Here is a 15,371-nt window from a genome sequence, read left to right as displayed (position 1 = left end):
GTCGCACCCATAGTTGACAGAATGCTGGAACTGAACCAATAAACATAATGTTTCTTTTGCTGGTATAGTGCATCCCATTATGTTGCTCAGTTGCAGAGTGCAGTGTTGAAAGAAGAGGAAGAAAAAAAACATATTTATAGTGTACTAATAAATCTTAAGAAGTTTATGCCTAGAAAACATGTTCTGTACTTTGATCAATTCTGTTTTATGCCTACGTTCTCTTATTGCGCCACTTCCCTTGCATATGCATCGACATTTTATGCATTCAGCATTTTGGTGAACGTCTGCTGTTTTTCAACGTAGTTATAAATAAGTTTAACTTTGCATGCAGCTGTCTATGACTCAGTGTCCTCTGGAATTATTTGATTTTTCCACCCAATCTTAGCAGCTCATTATATGTCTAATTCCGAAGCAACTGGAATATTTTGGTCAGTGGGTGTAACTCATTACGTTGCTTTGACTGCAGCATAGCGTTGTCTGCGTCCTGAGACTGTGCTGTTTGAGCCAGGTCGGAGAACTAACTGAAAACAGCCTCTCCCAGCTGCTGAACTGGGGTTCACCCTCCCACCCCGCACGGCCTTCCTGCTGAGAATGGAGTGATTGTTGGACCCAGGCCCGGGTATTATCATACACAAGAAGAATCAAAGTTTATTGTGCTTTGTCTTTTGCTTTTAAAGTTTTTATCCCCCTCCCCAAAAAAAAAAAGAAAGGTGAATGCAGGGCCTGTCCGTCACTGTCGGGAAGCAAGCATCCTGCATGAAGCAGCTGAGTGAAGCATTGCATTGGACAGAACAGAACGGAACAAGGAGTGTCTGCAGAGGGGAGAACGAGGGCTGGTGTGTGGGTCACTGTGGGTGGAGAGCTTTTGTTAAGACGAGAGATGATTTTTTTTTTTTTCTTCTTTACATACTGGTTCTTTACCTTACTTGGTCATCAGACAGATTGCAAGAGCTGCAACTCTGAGCCCAACATAAAGTGGGTCAGGGAGGGCTTCGGAAAGGCAAAGACAGAGCAACTTTTAGCAGTGAAAGAATGAATCTCACTGTGGCTCCGTCTATGGAAAGTGAAACATGTGGGGTGTAATTTGTGGTTGAGGAAGCAGTTTGCACAGACTTTTTTTTTCTTCTGCTGCTGCTTTTAGGGAGCAGTTACTGCACTTTGAGACTTTTTTTATGGAAGTGCCTTTGGGTGCCATGTATGTGTTTTTCTGATGCCCACGCTGATGTCACCGTCATATGGAACAAGATGTGGAAGTACTGCATTGCCAGTCGGACTATAAGGTAGGAGAGCATATGGCGAAGAGTGTTGATGGCAGTGGCCTGCGGTCGGAGTGCTGGTTGTTTTTCCGACTGACCGCAGCAGTTTGTGCAGATATTTCTGATCAAGTAACATTCCTGTCCATATGCTCACAAGCCTGGTGGTTTCCTCTCTGAAACCATTGGAAATATATTATCAGCCAGCTAAAAAAGGCAGGGAGGAAACAGTGAAGACATGTTCAAGGTCTTTCCTGGTACTTTTTTCTTTGTCAAGGACATTTCTTTGATTGTGAAGGCATAAAAACTAATCTGGATTTTCTGTCTTTGCCTTCCTTGAGGCTTATTAAAGTTTTATCTTTGTCTTGGAGTAGGGAATTTCATCCAAGATGTTCCCTGACATAAAATATTTTGGAAAGAACACAGAAACCAGTAAGGAGAAAAGCTTTTCCTTGCTCTGTGTGACATCCCTTTCTCACTAGATTTAGTTACTAGATTTAGTTACTAAATCTAGTGAGAAAGGGATTAAATGATACGATTGTGATCGTATCATTTAATCTATATTTTTGTTACTCTGCATTTTTGCACTTTTGCTTCTATCAACGTTTAAAATTGAACCTGGGCATAGGACTGTAAGAAATATTCACTTGTGCAAGCACATTTTTTTCTTTCTCAAATAATATAAGCATTTCTTTTCCTTCTTGGATCAAACGATCTTTTATCACTGATGAATAAAAGGACACACGCAGAGTAGTTTCTAATTATAATGTGTGTAATGATCAACTCATTATGAGATCACTGCAAAACACATTTAATCAAGTAAATATAAAGAATCAACTCTCTAGGACCAACACGCGCTTCAGTCTGAGGCCTCCTCAGTTTTAACATCATCATGGCAACTGGCACTTAATGAAAAGAGGTAAGCCAATGCATCACGGTGAATGGTTCAATCCCCAATCTAATTACAAATAGGCTTGTACTAATTAATTAAACATTTAATCACAATTGCTTCAGATAATCAAAGTCATGCCAACATAATTTCTCTAAACATCTTTGTTTACTGGAGTTTAAAACAACCGGGTAACGCATACACTCACACATACGCTCGATTGATTTTGAGAGTTTTTGCATTTAAATTGTGTTAACTTGTCTATGAATTTGCACTGTAGATATTTTCCCACGTAGATCTCCCTGTAGCTTTTATTCATCTCACCCAGTCAGGCACAACGTAAACTACAAAAGACAAACTTTAATTATATTTACTGGTTTGTAAGTAGCTGTGAAAAGCAAAACCTACAAGTCAGTCAAAAAAACATTTGAGACTTCACAAAACCAGTCAGGTGTTGGGTGGAGGTGTAGCTTTTAGTACCATTGCTTCACAGCAAGGAAAGGTCAGGGGTCAACTCCGGTCCTGTGTGGAGTTTTCTCTCCCTGTGCACGCCTGGGTTTTCTCCAGATAGCCTCCACAACACAAATGTATGCTCAGGGGTGAATGCTTGCATGCATAGTTTTCTGTCTTGTAGAAATCCTATATAACCAGAAGACACACAGAGCATATTGTTAATGCTGCATTCATGAAGAGTTACAAGTACAGGTTTGTTTGGGTACTAAAATGATGCTGTTGCCTTTAAGGTAAGTGAGACTTTTGGTTTTACTCTATATGCTGTATATTAGAGATGTATACACAATATTATGAACATTATGAACAAGGGACTGTGGATGCAATATTTAGTCAGATATTATATTACGTTGAATGTCTCATGTCCATTTCTTGATTATTGTATTTGGCCAGCTAAATGAACACTACTGTAACTCCTCCTAACGTCCCTGGAAACGGTAACGACTGAGGTTCTGGATCTCATAGGAAGTGAACACGTTTTGTAGCGTGAAGGAAGAAAAGTGTCCTCTGAATGAGGATAAATCATGGCGAATGTAAGACATTCAGCAGTAGTATTGCAGTATAATATTTTCCTGAAATCGGTGGCGAATGTCTAATTTAGCACATTTGATTGAGCAAATCCATTCTTGTATCCTACTGTCTTTCCACCTGGGAACAACCTGGTTTGTGTCAAGTCCAAAAGGAAAACTCAGACATTTCTTCCCTAGTCAATCTTTCAGTCATAATAATTGTTTTTTTTTTTTCCATTGGAGAGGATAGGAATGTAGACAGATAAATTAAATATCTGCAGATAAATCAGTGGAAGCAGCACCAGAATTCCTGCAGACAAAGAAACAATCCATCTATGCATGCACTGCTCCATCCTACCATCCATCATGAACGAGGCAGACTGCAAGATAATTGCACTCCTCCACTTGAGGCAGAGATTGACCACTGACCTGGATGAAGCAGGCCACCTCTTTCTGTTTGAGAACAGCAACCTTAGATATAAAGGAACTGCCTCTCATTTGTCTTTTGTTTGTGAGATTTGGCAAGAGCAGAGAGTAAAAAATGGCTTTCAGTGTGAGAAGATAGGAGTTTGTCTATTAGTCTTTGAAATAGGAATTGTCATTAAATGGGGAGTTTATCTTGCGTTTTGCTTCCTGGACACCGTCAACCTCGCCATAGTTGATAGACACTGGGTAGGCATCTCCAGAAATTAGTTTTAGTGAATCTCTAGTGTTTAATTTAGTTTTTGTGCTCTTGATTTATCAACTACCACTAACACTTAGTTGTGATTTCCATAAACAGCAGTGGTAAAGTTAAATAAACACTATACGAACGCTAATGCAGCCAGTGACGACTGACGGTAAGTGGGAAATATCTTCCTGTTGGGTGGCTGACATATTACAATAACAGGGCTATGCGCAAGTATGCATGAATACATCATGAAACCTTTAGCTGTGACACTTTAGACGCCAGGGTGCATTTGATCTGGCTGCTTCAGTCGTCTCGGTGACAAACACGAGCCGGTGTTGAGTTTCAAGAGCGCAATGACGAGAGCATTACTTATTCAACGGTGCTTGCTCGTCCCGTTGTGAATATCCAAGAAACTGAGCAGCAGAAAGAAAACTCTGACAAGAACCAGGAAGTTAAAGCAACTCCCAGCAGCCTCACAGCGCTTCGTAAAAGGTAAAATAACTTAGCTGTGATCTTAACTGAGTGTGACTTGATTAAAATTAAAATGAGAGCAGGGTCTGACCTTGTGTTGGTTTCTTTGCCTTAATGTGCTGGCTTTAAGACAACTTACACATTTTTTTTGGGGGGGGGTGGGGGGGGGAGGTATGAGAGGAACTGTTGATAATGGAAATGTACTAACCTGCCAACTCACAGTTCCACTGTGGTGAGTGGAGAGGAGGGGAAAAAATAAATAAAAGCCTCGGAGGTGGAAAAGCTGAGACGTGTCTCGAATCGAGGCCATGCTCAGCTCTGAAATCTAACCTTGGTGTTGGTCAGCTTCCAGTTAGACATGCCAGAAATGTTGACCGTGTTTAAGGCTTTACCGTTTGCTGTTAAACATTAGATTGGGCCCTGCTCAAAAAATGATTTAGGCATGAATCTATTTGTCACCCCAGGTGAGGCGTTCATAGTCTATTCAGCACATTTCCATTCACTTGTTGTCCAACATTGTTTTTGTGCTCATGCTTCAGCGTTATGCTCCATCAGTAGTGGCTGCCATTTGAGTAACTGTATCTCAGTAAATATACCTCAGAACTGAAGTTGCACTGACCTTTCTGGCTAATTTTAGGACAAAGTGGAATATTTCCATATAAATAGGCAATGTGCAACACTTGCACTGCAAAGAAATGATGTGCAATAAGTGATACAACTATAATATGCAATAGAGTGGATTCCCGGTATTCATGAGATTGGGGCGCTAACGGTCCATGAATAACTAAAATGTGTTAATAATTGAGACTCCTTTTAAAAAATGCTTTTAGTTGTTTATTTTAATAGTTGAAGCATCAAAAACGCCTTATTGTGTATTAATATTCACAGTGGAAACCATCTTGGTATGAGCACAGAAGCTAATATCTACAGTCTTGGGTGTAGAACCAGTCAGCACCATGGGAAATGAATGGCACTCCTGAAGCAGCTATTATTTATACTTCGAGAATAGAGAAAGGACAGAGAATGATACTTAAAGGGAGCCCTTGTTTTTTTCTGTTGAGCCTTCCTGTTATCTGCTGAAAGTCTCACTCTCTTACCATTTGGTAATCTGAAAGAACCGTACACACATCTCTAGTTTTTTACTTTCCTTTTAAATGACTTCTGAATATGTGGACTTTAATTGACTTCCTTTTAAAAACCTGCTTGAAGTTTGAATGTTATTCCCTTATCAACAACTGCCACACTAAAGAGTGTGATATGAGAGTGCCTACATGTGCGGCTTTGACTGATCCGATGTTTCATCGTGACAAATCAAGAAAACAGACTGATTTCAGTTACCTGCAGACTTCTATAGTTATCCATCTCTATGGAGCCTTTTATATAGATATATCTCTCTATCTATACAGAGATCTACGCTTAAGCTGCAGTCTCTGTCTACAAACCACTGAATATTTTATATGTATCTCTCTCCCAGAGGGACACAAGCAGAATGTGAGAGGTGTTTCTCTTTCCTTTTTTTCTAATTTTAAGAGTTATTATTTTTCTAAAATAGTTTGTAGCCTTTAGCACCGATAATGTGTGCATATAAATGAATCGCAGGAGAACAAACTACATCCATCACTTTCTTTTCACCTGTCATGGCTGCAAGGCTGGAACATTATGGGGGGAAGGTATTTGGGAACACCGCTTCTGGTGCATGCTTAAGCTGTGAAGCGTTTGAAATGCTAATCATCTGAGGAGGCTTGTTTGTTTACTTTACTGCACAAGAACGCCACCCTCTCAACAGTGCACATTTTTATGTCGCCTTCACCTTTTCTACCCCCCCTCGTCATCGAGGTGTCTGATCAGAAAAATGCACATGAATATAAATGATTCATTTGGAAATTTTGGCATCTTTCTGTTTTGTTCCCCAGTGCTGTTTTTTTTTTTTGTAGACACACTGTATGATTAAAGATGAGCAAAAAGATATTTCGCCTCTGCTCTGCTCTTTTTGATCAGTGGACTGTGACAGCTCAGAAAGACGGGCACCATCTCTTTCTGAGAGCTTTGTTCTTTTTCTTTTTTTTTTTTTTTTTTTTGCTGTTATTTTACTTTTGATGACATGTTCTTTTTGCATCTCTTCCCTGTGCCTGTTTGGAGAATAATGAGGCTCGTTGCTGCATTAACTTATGTAATGGCGAGCAAGCAGAGGGCTGAGATAGGGGGAGGTAGGGGAGTGAAAGAGGAGGAGTGGGGGGGGAGAAGAAGAATGATGAGCTCATGCTGCTGCACTGCAGCTTTTATAGACACTCTGCACCTTTTGGCTTCATGCCATATGTTGTTATGCACATTAAGGTCCATTTATGCAATTTCCTTTAATGTTCAGTAATTGTTTGATTGATGATTCGCATCATGGTGGTTACTCAAAAAACCATTTTCTAGCAGAATGTGAAGCTCTGCAGGCAGGTTTTCCATTCAGTTTCCATATTAATAATTCTAAAAGGCTTTGAAAGATATTATATGTGACACTATCTTTTACCTGCATCACTGAGGATACAGAGAGACGATGCTCAGCCATGATCAAACTGAGTCAGCATAGCTCGGCAATAACTTTTAGGTTCACCAACACGTTTTCTTTTTTTTTTTTATGTGACAAATAAATCCCTCATCATCTGGCACACATTTTGATTTATGTGTGAAATGTGCAAAGAGGAGCAGAGTCAGGTGAAAGGTGTCTGTAATAGTGACACAAGAGCTATGCCACTTGGTTTTATGGCATTTTTCTCTATTAAACAGAGTGCTCCTTCATCAGGCCTTTCAGCTGCGTCTCAACCTGAACTGGTGAACAAATGCATAAAAAATTGTTTGCCAATGATTTAAGTATTACAAAATTATAGTTCGCAGTTCTCTGCATCGCACTATGCCTCGATAAAATATTCATAGCCCTTGAGGTCTGTCACACTTTGTCGTGTTTTAACCACCAACTTTTATGTCATACCAACATAAAGAAGTGGATATCTGTGGGTTGGTAGGGAAAGGATATAATTTTCTTCTTTTTTTTATGGCCGGCTGTTACATTCAGTTTAGTCAGATGAACATTTCTTAGAAAGTTGCAGTTTTGATTTAATCTAGATTTTCAGATTATGGATTTAACAATTTGGGATAATATTTCTGCTTCAAATGTCTCCAAAATTGTCTCTATCCTGTCTCTTGTGTTCATTGGTCTGCATTAAGTTTTTTTTCTTCATTAATGTCCTTCATCAAAAGTGTGAATGTAATGCTTCTCAAAATATTCATAAACCTGCTATTTGTTGTTGTTGTTTTTTTTTTTTACCAATTAGCTGACTTCTGTCAGTAGTTTGCACATGACTTCATTTAGGGACATCAGAGTAAAGAGGACTGATTAAGTCCATATGTGTGCCACACTTTTGTGATTTTTCTTTGTGAGATGCATTATTTTCCTGGTGTTTCATTTATTTACTTCTTTGTGTTGATTGAAATGACTATTTTCTCTAGAATAACACTCGATCAGGAGCAGTTTTTTTTTTCTGCCTTACATTGTGTGGGCTCATTACTTGGAAAAATAGCACTTGTCTGTTCTTCAGAGTGAAATAGCAGAGCTGTCAGGGGGGCTGAGACTTTGACTGGTAAACAGTCATTAAACTTAAATGTTTATCCTTACTGGATTTACAGCTGGAGGCTGTGTGTAGATGGAAGCAGATGTTCTCGTGTGAATGCATGTGAACATATCTGTAGCTGCTGTTCAGTGAATGGTGGGTCTGCTGTAGCTGTTGCCTTGACAACTAGCCTTGGATTTGAGCACGTGCAGTTGTGATAAATCCTGCTCCCAGTCAATGAGCCTTTATCCACAGAGATGTAGATACCTGCATCATTCAGGTTCCCTCAGTCACCTGATTCCTCCTCGGAGATGCTCCACTGCTCATACATCCTGCAAAATTGCAACTATACTTTGGACTATGGTACATTATAATTATTAGTATTAATGTTTTTTACGTTTTCTTCAGAAATTAAATGATCCCTTTCATTCAATGTAAGCCCAACAAGGCTTTAAATCACGGAGTTATGAACTGAAAGAAATTATTTTGACTGAAGCACAAGTTTAAATGAGCTCCTCTGCAGTCCCCAACCTATTTTTTTGTTGTTTTATTATTTTTTTCTTTCTGTTTCTTTCTCTCCTCCCAGTTCTGCTCTGTTTTATACCATCTTGTTTTCCTGCCTCCTTTCGATCAAGATGAATGAGTCCATTCGATCCGTCATTTTATCCTGAAGCCCTGCCGGTTCTTGTGTGCACTGTGCAGTAGTGCCATCTGTTGGCAGAGACACGTCAGGGCAGGGAATTGCTCCAATGCCTCCAAACAAATCTCTTGTGACTTATCGAGCCCTTATGTCAATAAACCTCCCTTTAAATGCCTGTCTTCAGTTAGAAGCCATCAAAGTTATGAGACTGCTAATGACCAGATTTTTTAAACAATTCAGGCATTCTGCTGTCAGTGGCTTGAGTGCGTAGAGTTGCGTAGAGTCGAGAAATAAAACAATGGGGGATATTTAAAAAAAAAAAAGAAGAAGAATTTCTGTTTGGGTCATAAGAGGAGGAAAGGAAAACAAATTAAGGCAGATGGGGGCTCTTGCCTTGTCAGGTGTTCTGCCGAGGCTGCTGCAGCCGGATGGGCCCATCTGCTGGCTTTTTTCCCGGATAGCTGCTATTGAGCTTCGCTGCCAATGATTGCATAACTATTTTAATACAAGAATGTTCATGCCTGGCAGCAACTATGTCTTTTATAAGTTAGTAGTTTGTGATTTTAATTCACTAAGGAGTTTCTCTTTTTTCTTTGGTTTTTATTTTTAGAGGATCCTACTTCCAAATAGGTTTTATAAGTAAAAAAAATTTTTCTGAGCTTCTACCCAAAGCGAAGATAAGGTCTTGTTTCCCTTAAATTTAGAGACATTGCTATGTAAGTGCAGTTCAGAGTGTAACCACGCTGTCTGCTTGAGAGCTCAGTTTTCCCCTCCGGCCACACCATGTGTCCTAAAGAGGAAAGGAAAGAGGGAGAAACAATTGGTGACCTTGCAGAGCTGCAACACGCAAGCTCCAAACCCGTCCCAGCCGAGCCACAGGCATCACAGCCACTAAAGCCGCTGACCACACAGAGGGGCAGAGGGAGGTTTGAAGGGGAGCAGAAAACTAATTGTAAAAATGGGAGAGATGGAAAATAATGGGACATATTCAATGGCAGAGTGAGGCTGTGGGCGACACAGCTGAATGAGGCAGGGGGAGGGAGCGGGGAGTACAAATAGCCTCCTCTTTTTCATTGACGCTTAGGGGAATGTGCTGATTTGCGGAAAGTAAACCAGTCAGATGGTGGTTCCCTTTCTTTCATGCCTGACAGAGCCAGGGTAGCTTTCCAGTCACCACGGTCACCTTACCTGTCTGTGGCTTATCACCAGAGCCTGGATCTGGTTTCACGTTGCACAGACCAACCCAGAGGCAGATGTGTGGAGGTAGGTGGGCTTCTACGCTGAGTGTGTGATCTCTCTGGCTGTGAAGCAAAGCCTTCCTATAGATTCTGCAGAGTTAGCAGCAGCTGTTTGCGTTGTTCATCCCTGCAGGTGTGTGACAGGCTGGCAAGCTGCATGTCGAAAAAGTAATTACCAACAAGTTTGATGAATGGAAATGTCATTATTGAAGCATAAATGTCAATGTTGTGGGAGGGATGACTTTTTAAATTACTTTTGTGCGACTGTGATTTTCATTCTTTTATAGTATTTACCCTTTTCAGCTAATAATACGTTTACTGAATGAGTAACTGTTGGTCTGTGTTTGCATGAGGCTGACACATTTATTAAAATTTGAGGCAGATTTCAGGTATGTCAACCCAGCTGGCAGATTCCCGATTTTCTGCTTAGTTGGATGTATTTTATTTGCTTTATGCAAAAGGTCAAAAACATCTTAACTACATATTTTAAATATCATATCTTAAAAAGGTTTGATTCTTTGGCTTTTTGACTCCTGAAATGAGAGCAACAATGAAGCCAGTTGAACCCCACCGGAGTTATTGTCCTAAAGATGAGAAGACGCATATCATCAGGCCATTTGAGAAAAAAAAGCAACAAAGACCTCAAATTTAATGCACTTTAAGTATTAACTTCTCTTGCTCTTGCCATGAGAAACCAGCCTTCCTATTATCCACCTGAAACGCTTTGTGCTCTCTGGCAGCATGAATAAAATACAGACACGTTCCAATGAGTTACAGAAAATAATTTTTTTCACATGTCGTATGCTACCTTTGACGTAAACACCTTCATAAGACCTTCTTTCCTCAGTAATAACATTTACACTGAAGAGTGGTGTAGCTTGACTGGCCATAATTACTATTACTTTTTCACTGATCAAAAAAAATGGTCAAATGACTTGCACTTGTATAGAATTTCATTAAGTCCAGAGGATCCCTAAGTGCTTGTCACTACTTGCAGTCATTCACCCTGTTCACAGCCTGATGGTGGCAAGCTGCTGGATAGTAGCCCCAGCTGCAGTCTGACAGAAGCAAGGCTAACATGCCCCGGCGCCACCAGGCATTCTGACCACCACCAGCAGGCAAGGTGACTAAAGTGTCTTGCCCAAGGACACGACGACAGAGGCAGACAGAGTGAGAATCAAACGGGCAACCCACTGTTTATCTTCTACCACCATCAAATTTCAGAAAGTCTCCTGATTCTGGCTGCTGTCTGATTTCTCTGTGGTTTTCTCTAGTTCGCTGATTTCCTATAAACTGCAGGAATTTAATGAGTTGTGTCCCTCTGACAGCACATCCCTGATGATCATTTGTTACAGTGAAGCACCCTATTGATGTTTTCCAGTGCAGCCTATATCTGGGCCTTTTACTGTGCAGACGCTTGCCTTGTCCATCCCAACTTCCTCCCATTAGTCGGATTAGTAAAATAAATGGCTTCGTGAGGACATCATTAGAATCTATTAGCTGCACAAATTATGAAATGGTTTCTACCTCATTGGTCTTGCTGAACAGTGGAGCAGTGGTTAGAGGATACATAGCTGCACTGTGCTGAACACACCCATGCACATGTTGTGGCTCATCCCCTTTCTTTCTGTTTCATTCTAACCCATGTTCAACATGCAGATGTGTAGTTACAGATGTGTGCTGCATTTAATGGTACAACAGATAAAGGAAATACCCTACAGGGATCATTTGCGCCTGCTTCGAATCTCTGGAGCAATTCACTACACAAACTTTCATGGTGCTTCATTGTGAAGTGGCAAACGCAGTGACCTGGCTTTTCAGCTTATTATTCTGCTTTGGACATGGCTAAAATAACCTTCCAAAGCTGCTTAAACACAATGCACCAAAGAGGGTGTTTCCTGAATACATTTAGTTTATGCTGAACAGATGTTTGTGCATTTGTACAGGAGGTCAGGTGTGCGTTATTATGACCCATCGCACTCACAAAAGCCTTCCCGTGGAACTCGGAGCGCTTAGTTTTGAAAACGTGTGGATTATGAGTAAAAAGGATCTCATCCCTTTTTCAGGGTTGCTCTGAGCTTGTAAATCCCTCACTCTGATGTTGCTCCGTTCAGCTGTCACCGCAAGCTTGTGGTGGTATGCTGCGCGGTTTACACAAAGTTTAAGTCAGGCAGTTGACCTTATTTACGTAATGGATTTGTTAGACAGCAGGGAGGATAATATACCTCGAAAACTGACAATAACTAAAATATGCTTCCATCAAAACAATGTATTACGGTCTGAATATTAAATTAGCTTTTAATAGCATTTTTCTCAATAGAGTTTTTAAGTTAAAATTTGAAATGTAATGTCAAAGACAATAGGACCAGGTATAAAAACCGAAGTGTAGCTGCATTAGGGTATAAAGAACATATATTATTATCAGGGATGATAATGCCTTAAAACTCAGCAGCAATAATAATTTCTCTGTGTTGTCTCGCTTCAAGAAGTCTTTGGCTTCAAAATATTGGCTATTTATTAGATTGATTCTCTGTGTGTTGCTGTTCTTATGAATGAAAAATCAGTGCCTGTAATAATCACCTCATAATAATAGCCACCAAAGATTTATACACTCTAATGTTAAAAGTATTGACCCTTCTGTCTTCTCTCCCATAAACTTGATCGACATCCTGTTCTAAATGAACAGGGTGTAATATGATGCTAGCCAGCCTTTGCAGTTATAACAACCTCAGCTCTTCCAGAAAATGATTTCCAGAAGGTTTAAAAGTGCATCTATATGAATTATTGATGATTCTTGAAGATGTACATTTCTGAGGTCAGACGGTGATGTTGGACGAGATGGTATAGTTCAAAGTCTTTGCTCAAATTCATCATGTTGGGTTGAAGTCGGGACTCCATATTTGTTCATCCAGGTCTTTACGGATCTAGGAAGCTGTCTTGTTGAAACATTCCCCATAAGCTGTCCCCACAAATAAGGGAGCGTGAAATTGTCATGGATGTCTTGGTATCCTGAGGCCTTAAATGTTCCTTTCTCTGGAACTTGAGGGAGCAAGTCAAACTCCTTAAAAAAAAGAGGCCGGCATCATCATCCTTCTGTAGCAAACTTTACAAGTTACACTTTGAAGGCAAGAAAGTTCTGATCTCAAACATTCAAATCCAGACTCACCCATGTGAATACAAAATAGGGAGGCATGATTTCTCACTTTAGAGAACATGTCTTTACTCCTCTACATTCCAGAGGTGGTATGTTTTTATCCAACTGCTTCCAGGGCTTTAGATTGTACCAAATAGGTTGGATGCAGATGTTTGGCCATGGGAACCCATCCCATTTAGATTTCTGTATGTTATTGAGCTAATATGGAGGTCACCTAAAGTTGTCAGGCCTGTAGCTTCTGACTCTGAAAAATATTGCCTACCTCTACACACTATGCTCCTTGGTCTTTGTTGATCCAGATAATTGATTTTACATCGCCTGTCACTTTGATGAGCTATAATTCCCAATCAGTGCCACTTTAATATGATACCACTAACAGCTGACTGTTGAATTTTTAGAAGTGAAGAAATCCATTCTATCATGGCACTGAGTGGCCCTTTCTTTCAGAAATGTTTGTAGAAACAGTCTGCATGCCAAGGTGCCCATAAAAGTGTTTGAAATACCTGAATTCGAGGATTTGGTTTTGTGAGTGAATAGATTTAGAGATCTAGTGCATTTTGGTTCATAAGGGCCAAAATGAAAGCAAACTAATGGGTCGTGTTGCGATGCTGCATCAGAGCCTTTTTCACAGTATGTCACACTAAAACCACAAACTTCAACCTATTTCCTTGGAATTTTGCTGGAGAGAGCCACACAAACTACTTCATATATGTGAAGTAGGAGGAAAAATACTGGTGTTCTCAAGGAAACTATGTCTGACTGGTGATAGTTAAGGGGTTAATGTGGAGTGTGTGCTCTGCATTTATATTCACATCACTGTTTGTATAGCCTTAAATAAATATCCAGTACAACCAATTTCCTTTAGAAGTTACCTAATTAGTGAAAAATGTTCACGGTGTATTAAAGCTTTTGTAAGGCACTGTACTCTTACTTTTCATTTAGGAGGATGCAGCTACCAAGAGTAATTGGTTCTAATGGTGGCCTAATTAATTCGGCTGAAGTGAATATCTCAGGTTGCCTGCCATGAATTCCTAATTATTTTTGCTTCTTATTACCTGCTGCATGTTGATGTCTCTGCTTACCCTGGCTTTGATGTAACCCAATCTCAGGCCAGGGTATTGGGTCTCATCAGATAAACAGCAAGAAATAGCACTACTTCTTATAGATAAAACACATCTTTTTCCAAATATTAACTTCCTTTGCTGTGGTTTTGACAGGGCAGTTTAGAAAACCTTTTTTTTTCTTTCTTGTACTTCAAGGTCTTGCTTTGAATCATCTTAAGAAAATAGACTCCACAAGGACAGAACACATTTTCATTTGACCTTTTCTTGATTTTTATGTCGGTCATAATCACAGCGGGGATGGTGTGGGCGTGAAATTCAGCCCCCTGCTTTTCACTGAGGGTGATGGGAAGTTTGCTTGATTAAAATAACAGAATTGGTTTGGGGTTTTTTTATGGAAAGAGCCCAAATCCAACATGTTGGAACATGCAGGTCTCCTCGTGCACACTCGAATTCTCAGGAAAAAACTGTGGGTTGTCAGAAAATGGGAGGTGGAAAAACATCCTCTGTTTTCTTAAAGCCTGCTCACTTGGAAGTGTTTTGTGAGGAAAAGCTGTGCAAACATATATATCTCTTGAAATTTCTAACACGTAAAATTACTATCAAAAATGTCTATGTTTTTTATTGAAATGCATTATTATGACATGGAGAGAAGATGATAAATGTATACATATATAGTTTTTTTAAAACTGTGTGTGTTTGTATTCAACACCATTTAGTTTGATCCCACCTTTGCTTGGGAAGTGAACAAATCAGTAAACAGAGTCTATGTGCGTGTGTCTCAGTATTATTGCAGATGTTCTGTGAAATCCTCAGAGATTTGTTAGAGAACATTAATGGCCAAACAGCTTCACAAAAACCAAGGAACACAGCAGACAGGTCAGAGATACAGTTGTGCATAAAAAAACTTCTCTTAGAGTGCTGTACCAACTATTTTTCCACAGAAATTGGAAAAACAGTCACAATCCTAAAGGGACATGGTCATCCCTGTAAATTTACAAGCTGGTCAGAGAAGCAAACAGTGAGAGGAGTTGCAAGGAAGTCTATGATAACCCTGGAGGAACTTGAAGGATGTAGAAAGCTCATATGGGATACTTAGTGCACAAAACAACTATTAGTCAAGTACTCAACAAATCTGAGTGTCAGGAGTAAAGCCATTATTAAGAGAAAGCCCAGTTTGCCACACATGCGTGCAGAATACTATGTGCACCTGAAAGCAAACATGGTGCATCAACAAGAAAAGAATACGGGGGCAACATCATGCTATGGGGAATGTGGAATCTTTATCTAGTTCTTTGCTAGATGGATTGAGCTAGACAGTCCAAAACGAAAACCTTTTATAGGTGTCTTTCCATGTAAAAAAAAAAAAAAATATATATA

At 39.9% G+C, this 15,371-nt stretch overlaps 1 protein-coding gene across 6 annotated transcripts in view; it reads left to right on the top strand.

The window, feature by feature from the left end:
- The window catches only part of iqsec1a (IQ motif and Sec7 domain ArfGEF 1a), a 128,555-nt gene that overhangs the window by 76,291 nt on the left and 36,893 nt on the right, over positions 1 to 15,371 (top strand). The window contains exon 1 of one of the 6 annotated variants that reach the window (XM_008414094.2): positions 9,581 to 9,801. The exons of the other annotated variants lie outside the window; for them this stretch is intronic. Within the exon in view, the coding sequence (XP_008412316.1) occupies positions 9,679 to 9,801 (123 nt within the window). The 5' untranslated portion in view covers positions 9,581 to 9,678. Of the gene's footprint in view, positions 1 to 9,580; positions 9,802 to 15,371 lie in introns of those variants that run through there. 6 annotated transcript variants of the gene reach the window in all.

Source organism: Poecilia reticulata, linkage group LG7 (assembly GCF_000633615.1).
Source record: "Poecilia reticulata strain Guanapo linkage group LG7, Guppy_female_1.0+MT, whole genome shotgun sequence".
Classification (NCBI taxonomy): Eukaryota; Metazoa; Chordata; class Actinopteri; order Cyprinodontiformes; family Poeciliidae; genus Poecilia; species Poecilia reticulata.
Note: the sequence above shows the minus strand (reverse complement) of the source record. Positions and strands in the feature narration are given on the sequence as shown.